The sequence below is a fragment of the Suncus etruscus genome, chromosome 1 (assembly GCF_024139225.1).
Source record: "Suncus etruscus isolate mSunEtr1 chromosome 1, mSunEtr1.pri.cur, whole genome shotgun sequence".
NCBI lineage: Eukaryota > Metazoa > Chordata > Mammalia > Eulipotyphla > Soricidae > Suncus > Suncus etruscus.
The window spans coordinates 7,469,369-7,481,596 of record NC_064848.1 but is presented as its reverse complement, the minus strand read 5'-3'; the positions used below and the strand labels follow the sequence as shown (position 1 = coordinate 7,481,596).

The 12,228-nt window shown below is 47.1% G+C and overlaps 1 protein-coding gene across 1 annotated transcript in view; it reads left to right on the top strand.

Annotated features, from left to right (window-relative positions):
* ANKDD1A (ankyrin repeat and death domain containing 1A) overlaps positions 1-10,626 on the top strand; it is a 53,937-nt gene extending 43,311 nt beyond the window's left edge. The window contains exons 11-16 of the mRNA XM_049782894.1: positions 1,339-1,437; positions 3,533-3,628; positions 5,779-5,986; positions 7,978-8,109; positions 9,717-10,141; positions 10,360-10,626. Of these exons, the coding sequence (XP_049638851.1) occupies positions 1,339-1,437; positions 3,533-3,628; positions 5,779-5,986; positions 7,978-8,109; positions 9,717-9,778 (597 nt within the window). The 3' untranslated portion in view covers positions 9,779-10,141; positions 10,360-10,626. The remainder of the gene's footprint in view (positions 1-1,338; positions 1,438-3,532; positions 3,629-5,778; positions 5,987-7,977; positions 8,110-9,716; positions 10,142-10,359) is intronic.
* Positions 10,627-12,228: the final 1,602 nt, after the last annotated feature.

Sequence of the window (12,228 nt, the reverse complement as noted above, 5' to 3'; positions counted from 1 at the left end):
TAATGTTTTGTTTGTTTTTGGGCCACACCCGGTGATGCTCAGGGCTTACTCTTTTGTTTTGTTTCTCAGGGCTTGCTCTTTTGTTTTGTATCTAGAGATATTCCAGGACGCAGCCTTTCTCCTCCCAACTCACCTTGTGCAAGAGGCACTCCACTGATCTGTCATAGTTCTTTTTGCCTTCTCTGATGCCCCTGTCCATACAGTCCACACCTACCAATTAGGGGTTACTCCTGGCTCTGTGCTCAGAGCTCTCAGGCACCATCAATGATGGGGAGCAATTTGACAATTCTTGAGAACCATCAGCAATTGCAGACCTAAAAATGGAACTGTGCAAATATCTGCATTGTGGCACTGCTCATGGCTTGTCAAGGTAAAAATGGCTCAGGTCCTGAATAGCGGGGAAGTGGCAGGGTAGGTCCAGACAGAATAGATCTCAGCCTAAGGATGAAACTTACAGGCAGAGCATGAATCTTCTGTGTATGGGTCTCTAGGTTCGATCCTGCACTATTTGACTCCCTGAGTTCAAGAAATTACTAGGGACAATGTACCAGAAAAAATGATTATAGAGTGAGTAGCTAGTGACATTTTCCCCTCTTTTGGTTTTGTTTTGTTTTGGGGCCATATCTGGTAGTGCCCAGAACTTACTCATGCCTCTGCAATCAGGGTTCACTCTGGTGGGATTCATGGCACCATTTGGGGTTGAACCTGGGTCAGCCACCGACAAGGCAAGTGGCCTCTCTCTCATTTTGGTCTTTTTGTTCTATCCACTCTTTTTTGTTTGTTTGTTTTGATTTGTTTTGGGGATACACCCTGCAGCACTCAGGGGTTACTCTTTGCTCTGCCCTCAGAGATTATTCCTGGCAGGTTTGAGGGACCATATGGAATACCAGGGATAACATCTGAATTGGCCACGTGCAAGGCAAATACCTTACCTGCTGTGCTATTGCTTTGTCCCCTATCTACTCTTTTGTTTTGTTTTGTTTTGTTTTGTTTTTGATTTTTGGGTCACACCTGGCGGCGCTCAAGGGTTACTCCTGGCTGTCTGCTCAAAAATAGCTCCTGGCAGGCACAGGGGACCATATGGGATGCCGGGATTCGAACCACCATCCTTCTGCATGAAAGGCAAATGCATTACCTCCGTGCTATCTCTCCGGCCCCCTATCTACTCTTTTTAAATTTTTTTTCTGCCCAGTGTTGTTTGATTAAACCCAGTGTGCCAGCTCCTATAACTTTTAGAGAACTTTTGCTAAGTCCTGCCTGATCCTGTCTTGACTTTGAGCCCCACAGGTCACCCCTCACTGCTTTTCTACCTCCCTGTCCCCTTAACTCCTTCCCCAGAAGCAGCAGACACCCCTCCATATTGCCACAGAACATGCCTATCAGGACATCGTGGAGAAGCTCCTCATCGCTGGAGTGAACTTAAACCTTCGAGATAAGGTACCTTGTTCACATGTGACCTTCCATATGAGCTTTCTTGGCTCCTTCATTGCAGGAGATTCTGCTGTAAATGTCTCCTGCTCTTAAAGTATTGACAACCTCCCATATTTTCATGAATGACTACAAAGGCTATCATCTCCAAAAAGCCTTTTTGCTCTTCACCACCTTCCCTACATTCTTATCAGGTCCCTCTTGTGATGGCTGTGAGGTGCCAGGGTCTCTATTAGACTTTGAGCCCTGATCAATTGGTGGGTCTGTTGAAAAAAAAAAAAAGACTCTTTCAGTACCTGGCCCCCTTCATGGGGAACAATCTTGACAGCACCTGCTTCATGAGATTTCCATCATGGGTCCTTCTCAGGGGGCTGGAGGGCCAGAAAGTGAAGGCTGGTGGTGGCACTAGGGTGTTCTGGATTGTGACCAAGTGAGGATGCCTAGAGCAAAGAACCTGAATTGAGGAGGGGCCAGCACAGAGAGGAAGGAGCCCAAGCCCTCTTCTCTGGCTTAGGGTTGTCTATGACTCTGGGTTGCGAACACCTATTCAGAATCGATGCTGATGGGTTTATTTTTCAAGGGAGGGAGAGAGGGGTTGGTCCCACACTAGCTGGTGCTCAGGGACCATTCCTGGTGGGACTCATGGGACTCTATGGGGTGACAGGATCAATCGCAGGTCAGCTGTATGCAAGGAAGGTTCCATATCCACTATTCTATAGCTCACGCTTCAATTCTTCAGTGGTAAAGAAACATAAGAAGTGATCTTGGCTGTGCTCAGGCTTTTCATGCAGGAAGTCCAGGTTCAGTCCTCTTGAGAGAGGATTCCTCATTTTCTCCTGCTCAGTTGTCAGGATATACTCGACCTTAAACCACCTTAAATTCCCCATCACTCTTCTTCCTTCAAATCAAGTTTATTTGTAAAAATGAATTCTTAGAGAATCAGTGCTGTTGGGTATAATTCTTCACAAGTCAATGCAGGGAAAGAATCAAGAATCAGCCAGAAATTGATCCTTGCAGGCCAAATAAAGTACCAAATAGGCCCCAAAATCTCTTCTGAGCTTCTGGAGGGACCCTGCAGCTTTCAAAGGCCTCAACTAAAAGCTGAAGTCAACAGGGCCATCTCCATAGCACAGAGGGCATATCATTTACTTTGCATGTGGTTGACCTGGGATCCCAGGTGATCCTCTGAGCATCACCAGGAATGATCTCTGAGTGCAGAGCCAAGAGTATGCCCTGAACATCACCAGGTGTGGCCCCAAATCCAAAAGAAAAAGAAAGCTGAAGTAAAGAAGGCTCAGAGCTGTATTGCACATCAATGAAACATCAGAAGTGTCTATAAAATTCTATCTAGGAGTCTCAGTGTGGCACAAGTTTATTGACACCATTTGTCATAGTGAAGTGGTCCCAGCTAGTGCCATGGGGAAGGGAACCTATAGCCCCACGGCAGCCATCCTTCGTGCTTCCTCACTCTCCTTCCTGTCTTCACTCAGTAAACTTTCTGTGTAACTTTGAATCCTGAGACACGTAGCTCATTTTCAGTGAGCCCAAACAAATCTATGCCACATAACATGCCCTCATCATAGACTCTTAAGCCTGTCTTTGTCTGCAGTATACCATGCCCCACCTGGAGTGACTTCTGGGTGCAGGAGAAGCCCTGTACCAAAAAGAAAATAATATGGTCAATAGAAAAGGAAAGCAAATACGGAGGGAGAGTGGAAGGAATAAAGGGATAGAGGAAGGAAGGAAGGAAGGAAGGAAGGAAGGAAGGAAGGAAGGAAGGAAGGAAGGAAGGAAGGAAGGAAGGAAGGAAGGAAAGAAAAGAGAGAGAGGGTAAAAGGGAGGGAGAAAGGAATGAAGATAGGGTGGGAAGGAGAGAGGAATAAAGGGAAAAAGGAAAGGAGAAAGTAGTTTCTGGGATGATGATAATGATGGTGATTGCCTTATACTGCTGGACTTTACCACAACCCTCATTGTGCTTCTTGCCTGCTCCCACCCCCGCCAAGTCTACTATCCTCCAGTGTAGATGGCTGGAAGCCACTTTCTTTAGATGGGAGTGTTTGATGAGTGCTGGAGCAGTCCTTGATGACTCCCTTCTTACTTACAGCAAGGAAAGACCGCGCTGGCCGTGGCTGCACGCAGCAATCACATCAGCTTGGTGGACATGATCATAAAAGCTGAACGTTTCTACAAACGAGAGCAGGTACAAGCGCTTGGTCCTACTTCAGGGGAAAGGGAGGTGCTTGGCTCCAGGTGGAGCTATCTGAACTCCAACACTGACCTTGACTTCCAACAAGTGAGAATCCCTATCCTGCCTTCTGCTAAGTTTGGTGTGAGGAACTAGAGATGGTACTGTCCAAAGCACATTGAATCGGGGGCCAGAGCAACAGTATAGGGAATTAAGTGTTGGCTTTATACCTGAGAAACCCAGGTTCAATTCCTGGCACCAAATACGATCCCCAAAGCAGCTCTTGAGTGATCCTTGGGCACAGAGGCAAGCATAAACGCCGAGCATTGCTCCCCTCTCTCTCTCGCTGAATCTCTTGCCAAAATGTTTTTTAAAGACTGAACAAATAACACTAAATCACAGCTGAACAAGGCTCAGGTCATATGGAGATGCAGACCACTGCTATCTCTCCTGAGTGAGGAATGAATGTGTGCAAATGTGGATAGAGATGACACAAGGGACTGGAACATGTGCTGTGCCTGAGGGACTCCCTCAATTTATCCCTAGCACTGCACAGTGTCTACCCCCCAACCCCAGCACCTTCAGGTATGGCCATCAAATAGATCAGGGGTGGCGAACAAGTTTGACACAAAGAGCCAAAATTTTAAACTGTGAGAGTCAGAGAGCCACACCACACAGTGACCTGCCAAAACAGACAAACACTCACACAAAAGCATCTCATTTTAACAATAATCTATGAAACACATATTGCATTTTGCCATTTTGAGTGAGGGTCAAAATCCTGCAGTCATGGTGAGGGTGTGCTGCGTCCTCCACACTAAGAACTAATGGCCAGATGTGATCCAACATGTGACACACGGGTCTCCCACTCGCTGGCCCGTACAGTTGTTTCCGAGGGATGGGAGACGGGAGGACGCAGCCTGAGGCGGGACTACGGGCTCTGATATCTCTCCTCAGAGGTCCCTCCTCAGAAGCAGCAGAACAAAATCCAAACTTGGCAAAGAGTCACAGGATACAAAATAATGATAAGAGGCAAAGAGCTGCATTCATTTTGGCTGGAGGCCACATGTTCGCCACCCCTGAAATAGATGGTTACTAGGATCAGTCAACTGCTCACTTCTTCTGATGATGACTCTGCAGTTTGTGTGTATTTAGGTGACTTCTTGGGCCCAGAAAGTGTTCTGGGATTAATTGGTGATGTCTGAGATTAATTGGTGATGTGGATAAGCAGAAGTAGTAGCAGCTTTGCTGACCCAGATGTTAACCAGGGGAAGCAAGTGGGAAGATTTTTAATGTCTTTAAGGGTTTTAATTTACTTAGGTTTGGAGATTATACCCCAAAACCCTCAGGGACTATTGATGATTCAGTGCCTGGGGAGTTCAAACTCCAGCTCTTTGAAAGTTCTCCTTAGCCTTACGGGTCCTTTAAACTATAACTGTAAGATATTAATGTCAGGTTTGAGACACCACTGTACTGGGAACTTCTGTGTGTGTGTGTGTGTGTGTGTGTGTGTGTGTGTGTGTGTGTGTTTGTGAGAGAGACAGAGAGACAGAGAGAGAGACAGAGAGAGAGCTCTTGTGCACAGGTTGAATTACACCTGGCAGTGCTCAGGGCTTACTCCTGGCTCTGCACTCAGGGATCACTCCTGCCAGAACTCAGGAAACCAAGTGTGGTGTGGATTGAACCAGGAGAATGACTGATATAGGGCAAAGGCCTTAATCCCTGTCCTCTTTCTGGTCTTCTCACCCTGAGCACTAATAATTGACACTCTTCTAAGGGCTTTGTAGGCCTGTATGGATTTCATCAGTACGATGACATGGTTCTTTATAACGTTGCCTCTTGCCATGTGCTTTGTGAGGCAGAATCCATGTGTAGCCCTTACAGTCGCAAGGATTTGCAAGCCCAGCCTACCTGCTTGGAGCCACAACTGTGGAGTCATTCTAACTCCCAGGATCTGGTCATGGGGGCAAGTGGGCTGCCATGGCTTCATGGAAAAGGTGCATTGGGGGAGGCAAGAGCACAGGGAGGAAAGAAGAAGGATCTGGGAGAGTTTGAGTGTGAGAAACTCAGCTCTAAGACAGACAAGTCAGGGAGTCAAAAACCCGAGTGGTCCCGAAGCCCCCAGACCTGTGACTACTTCTTGACTTTGAGGCTCTACCCCATAGGCTCAGCGCTTGACATGTGAGGACTCCACTGACCCCGCTGGGAAGAGTGTAACCTTTAGGCTGGACCATCGTCCCGAAACACGGCATCTGCGGTCTGTGCTATGGCAACTGGCCTCCAAATATCTGCGGCCTCACGAGTGGAAGCAGCTTGCGGATTGCTGGGGGTTCACTGAGCCCCAGATCCATGCCATTGAGCAGCAGTGGACAGGTACCACTGGTGGCAAGGGGTCAGGACACAGGAAGGGTGTGTAGACTTCTGTGTTGAGGGGGACAAATCTGGCATGAGCAGCCCCACAACACTACAGGCCGCATTTGATACATCTCAACCCATGTTCATTGACTCCCAGGCCTTTGCATGGACCATGAACTTTGTGAAGTTAGTCTCAGCCATGACCATCTGCACACAGTAAGCCCAAGGCATTCCTGGGGAAGAGGGGCAGCTTGGGCCATCGACATTCACTTAGGAATTGTGATCCTTTATGAAGGCAGTCTACAGACATAAAAATGGACTAAATAGGGGCTGGAGAGATAGCACAGTGGTAGGGTATCTGCCTTGCATGCAGCAGATCCAGTACGGATAGGTTCGAATCCCAGCATCCCATATGGTTCCCCGTGCCTGCCAGGAGCAATTTCTGAGCACAGAGCCAGGAGTAATCCCTGAGTGCCACTAGGTATGACCCCCCCCAAAAAAAAAGGACTAAATATAGGCTGTAGCAATATTAAAGCAGGCAGGGCGCTTGCCTTGCGCTCAGCCCACTCAGGCTTATTCAGTTTGATCACCAGGGTTTGGCCAGGTTTGATTCCTGAGAACAGAGCCAGGAGTAACCCCTGCACACCTTCAGGTGTGATGCCCCCCCCAATAAAGGGGAAAATAGAGTAAATATTAATAAGGATAAGAAATTTGTCAATGCCAAAAAACACAAATATAGGAAGTCTAGAAGAGTCAACTTTTAAACTTGGGATAAAACAAATCAATTACGACTAAATCGGGGCCGGAGAGATAGCATGGAGGTAAGGCGTTTGCCTCTCATGCAAAAGGTCATCGGTTCGAATCCCGGTGTCCCATATGGTCCCCCGTCCTCGCCAGGAGCGACTTCTGAGCATGGAGCCAGGAGTAACTCCTGAGCACTGCCGGGTGAGACCCAAAAACCAAAAAAAAAAAAAAAAAAATTACGACTAAATCTAAGATATGCAAGCATCATGGTTGGGTTGGGAGTTGGAATGTTTTTGTCTGTTCCTTTTTTTTTTTTATTTCCCTCGCCCTCCCCAGTGATGCTCAGGGTTACTCCTGGTTCTTCGAAGACTCAGGGATCATCCCTGGCAAGGCTCATGGGGATGCCGGGGCTTGAAGCTAGGTTGGCTGCCTGCAGGCAAGTGTCCAAACTGCTGTATTATCACTCCAATCCCTGTTCCTTGCCTTATTTTTCCCCCCTTAAAAATATATCCTATATGGGGGCCGGAGTGGTGGCAGAAGCGATAGGGCGTTTGCCTTGCAAGCGCTAACCTAGGACGGACCATGATTCAATCCCCTGACTTCCCATATGATCCCCTAAGCCAGAAGCGATTTCTGAGCACATAGCCAGGAGTAAGCCCTGAGTGTCATCGGGTGTGGCCCTCCCAAAAAAGCAATATATATATATACATACATACATATATATATATATCCTATATAGGGGCAAAAGAAAAATAGCACAGCAGATAGGGTAAGTATTTGCCTTGCTTGTAGCCAACCAGGTTCAATCTTTAGCATCCCACATGGTCCCCTGTGCCTGCCAAGAGTGATTTTTTTTTTTTTTTTGGTTTTTGGGTCACACCCGGCAGCACTCAGGGTTACTCCTGGCTCTATGCTCAGAAATCGCTCCTGGCAGGCTTGGAGGACCATATGGGATACCGGGATTTGAACCAATGACCTTCTGCATGAAAGGCAAATGCTTTACCTCCATGCTATCTCTCCGGCCCCAAGAGTGATTTCTGAGCACAAAGCCAGCAGAAACCCCCGAGAGCCACTAGATGTGGTCCAAAAACTAAACAAAAAAATCTGTATGAATGGTATCTTTGTCTTTAAAATAATTTTTCATTTTTGAGGCCCTCAGCATCTCTGGGTAGATATTGTTGGCTGAGGCATTTTTGCAATTGGGCTTGCCATAGCCATCTGGGTGGGTTCCTTTCATGACCACTCTCTCCCTCTGTGGTTTTCAGGCACCAAGAGTTACCGAGAGCACGGTCACCGGATGCTGCTCATCTGGCTTCATGGGGTGACCACTGCCAGTGAGAACCCTTGCAAAGGACTATTCGAGGGTCTCATGGCCATTGGCAGGAGGGAGCTGGCAGGTAAGCAAGTTCCTGGCTCCTGGTCAGAAATGGAATTCAGGACACTCCCTAAAGTCCCATCAGACACCCCCCTCCCCATGTTAAGGTGGTGACTGTGAACTCTTGTCGCCTTGAGCAAATGAGTATGCCTATAGAGGCCTGATTTTCTTCATCTGTGTTGGCACTAATGATCCCTGGTCAATCCAGCCCCAAGACACTGAGCCCAACATTTCTTCCTCTCTAGCCTTCTATTGTTTGATTCCCCCCACCCCCTGTTAGTTTGGAATAAGGATGGAACAGTCTGTGGTCTTTCTTTCTTTTTTTTTTTTTTTTTTTTTTTTTGGTTTTTGGGCCACACCTGGCGTTGCTTAGGGGTTACTCCTGGCTGTCTGCTCAGAAATAGCTCCTGGCAGGCACGGGGGACCATATGGGACACCGAGATTTGAACCAACCACCTTTGGTCCTGGATCGGCTGCTTGCAAGGCAAACGCCGCTGTGCCATCTCTCCAGGCCCACTGTGGTCTTTCTTGATGTTTTATTTGTTTGAATTTGGTTTACATTCGGAGATGCTCCGGCAATCAGGGATCACTCCGGGCAGAGATAAGGGAGCCATATGTGGTACCAAAGAACCTGGGTCTGCCACATGCAAGAAAAGTCCCTTACCTGCTGAACTATGACTCTGATTCTGTTGACTTTTTTTTTTAATTTTTGGTTCACACCCTGCAGCACTCAATGGTTCCTCCTGGCTCTATGCTCAGAAATCACCCCTGGCAGGCACGGGGGAACATATGGGATGCCAGGATTTGAACCGCCATCCTTCATCATGCAAGGCAAATGCTCTACCACTATGTTATCTCTCCAGCCCAACTTTTTTTTTTTTTAACCAGCATCATGATAGACCAGAAGCTGAGGGGTGCAGCTCTGTATAAACAGGGCTTGGGGTGGGGGTAGATCTCATCTCTGGCAACAACAATAGAGACTAAATAGCTGGTTCATTTAGAGAGAAGCAGACTGATTGTTTTCTTACAGGAACCACATCCAAGAGGGACCCAGGCAACATTGGCAGTGCTGGGGCCCAAAAGTCTCGGGGCCAGCGGGACCACAACATGAGGTGTCAAGGACCCCACATGTGCTCTGCACCTGCTCTTGACACTGCTCTAGTGCTACAGCTGAAAGCATCCTGAGTCATTTCTGATTGCTTACACAATCTGAATAATTGCTCGGATTAATCTAATCAATCTATGAGAGATTGTTACACAATCTTGGAGGGAAAAAGACCTCCAAGAGCAAAGAAAGGAACAGCTATGTATTTGGGAACAGGCTCTGTGATTTTTATGTATGAGGCCTTGGGTCTGATCCCCTGGTCATGCACACATGAACACATATACACAGAATCACACACACTTATACATATACACTCATATACACAAAATTATAACCATATATATATTCATATGCACACACTTGTACAAACTCACAAACACACATACACTCATACACATAAGTTCTGAGGCCAAAGAGATAGTACAGACATTACTTTCAATACACGCTCTGGTAGACAGTCAGATTGTGCCCCAGTGGACCCAGGCTCCAGGCATGAAGGAGTGACAGCTTCCTTCTCTTGGCAGAAAGCATCCGGAGGAAAGCGAATGCAGAGCCGAGGACCCCCAGGAGATGCTTGGCTATGTGAGCCAGAGTGGGGACCAGACATAGAAGAGGACCAGCACTTGGAGGCGTTTCAAGGGCTTCCAACGGTTTTTGCTGAAGCCAGGGACGTAGCCCAGAAGACACTATAAAATGCTGACACTAGTCCCTAAATACCATGTGACATGTTCTGACACTGGTCCCATAGACAATGCTTGTCCTGATACGGTTCCCACAGACCCTATGATGTGTTGACACTGGTTTCATAGATGCTGTGACATGTTTACATTGGTTCTTTAGACACTGTGACACTTGGGGCTAACACTGGCCTCACAGACACTGTGATGTGCCCCGACGCTGGTCCCTTAGATGGATGTCACATGTATGTTGGTCCTGCCTTTCCTTCTAGGTTGGCTACACTTCTTTTTTTTTTTTTTTTGGTTTTTGGGCCACACCCGTTTGACGCTCAGGGGTTACTCCTGGCTATGTGCTCAGAAATCGCCCCTGGCTTGGGGGGACCATATGGGACGCCGGGGGATCGAACCGCGGTCCTTCCTTGGCTAGCGCTTGCAAGGCAGACACCTTACCTCCAGCGCCACCTACCCGACCCCTGGCTACACTTCTTAGCTCCTCACAGTCCTGCTGTCCCCAAGCCTCACATCTCACCCCAAATTGTGGGATTTACAAGCTCAAAGGCTAATTACTCTTGATATAAGGGTTGGTGAGAAAAGTTTTCTTCAGGCGCTAGCACCCTGAGAAGGTGGTAGGTTCTGGCTCTCACATAACATTGGGACTAAGGATACATATAGAGCTGTGGGAAAGTCAGAATAAACTCTGCTTCTGGACCAGAGTTGGGGAGAAGAGAAGCCTGTCTGGAATCAGAAGCCTCTACTGCCTGTTCACTCATATCCTGAAGTGAAAGTGCAGACAGACTTGGATTCATTATTTCAAAAAGAAAAGCAGCTAAATAGTAGCAAGATTCAGGGTCAAGTCGAAGGTTACTCTCTCCCTGGCCTGGCCAATTCACTGGCAAACTGTCCCCCCCATTCCCTTCCCTGCTTCTGATGGCAAGGGTGGAGGACTCACAGAATTTATTCATAATTCTTATTTCAAATGGTTTCTTAGTTTCAAATATAATTCAATTGTTTTTGTTATAGAATGACTCATATATTTGAAATGGACACAATTGTAGAGTCATTTACAGTATCCAGATAAATCATCTCTGAGTTTAGCATTGATATCTATACCATGTCTTGGGGAAAGGAGCTTTGGTGTTTCTAATCATTTTCAGTGCTGGGGGTCAAACCAGGGGTCTCATGCACAGAATACATGTGTATAAGGTTACAAGGTACAAGGCCTGGACCATATCCAGGACCACTATGGATTTTCTTTAATCTCTCTCTCTTTTTTTTTGATGTGTGTGATGGTGCAACTCCTGGTGGTTCCTGAGAAACATGGTACAGACTCTCGTTTGCAAAGCCAGTCTCCAGCCCACAGAGCCATCTCCTAGCCACCCTGAGTTTTCTTCCTCCTTTATTTGGGGAGGGTATTTTGGGCCATGACTGGCAGTGCTCAGGGGTTACTGGGTTTGCACTCAGAAATTACTCTTGGGGCCGGGAAGGTGGCACTAGAGGTAAGGTGTCTCTTGCAAGCGCTAGTGTAGGACGGACCGCCGTTCGATCCCCTGACGTCCCATATGGTCCCCCAAAGCGAGGAGCGATTTCTGAGCACATAGCCAGGAGTAACCCCTGAGCATCAAATGGGTGTGGCCCAAAACCCCCCCCCCCAAAAAAAGAAATGACTCTTGGCAGACTCAGAATAGAACCCAGGTCCACAGCATGTAAGGCAATTGCCCTACTCATTGTACAATTGCTCTGGCCCCTGAATTTTCTTGTATTTGTCTGATATTGGCCCTGGCAGCACCATCTCTGCCTGTTTCTTTTGCATCCTTAGCCACTGCAGTGTTGTGGGGTCATGGGCCCTGCACTTCACTGTTTTGCTGGCATTGAGGTGGTTCTCCAGTAGCACCATTAACTCCACTTCTATTACAAATCTTACAAAATGGGTTGAATCTTTGGAAATACTTATTTTGAAATTGTCGCAAGCTTACAAAATGTTGCAGAAATAGTGTAAAGAGGTTCAGGATACTCTTTCTCAGCTTCCCCAAAAGGATGGTAGTATAAAGTTCAAAACCAGGATGGTTGGAGTCAGTGACAGTACAGCCAATAGGATGTTTTCCTTGCATGGGGCTGACATTAATTCGATCCCCAGCATACTAGATGGTCCCTGGAATCCCACCAGGAATGATCCCTGAGCACAGAGTCCCTGAGCACAGCAGGGTGTGGGTCTAAAACAACAACAACAACAACAACAAAAACCCAGGATGGTAACTTTAATATAATATTGTTCAAGTTCTTTTAGGCATCACACCTTATATTTAGCTCTACTATTTTCTCATTTTATAAAATTGATTGCCATTTTTATTTTAAATTTTGA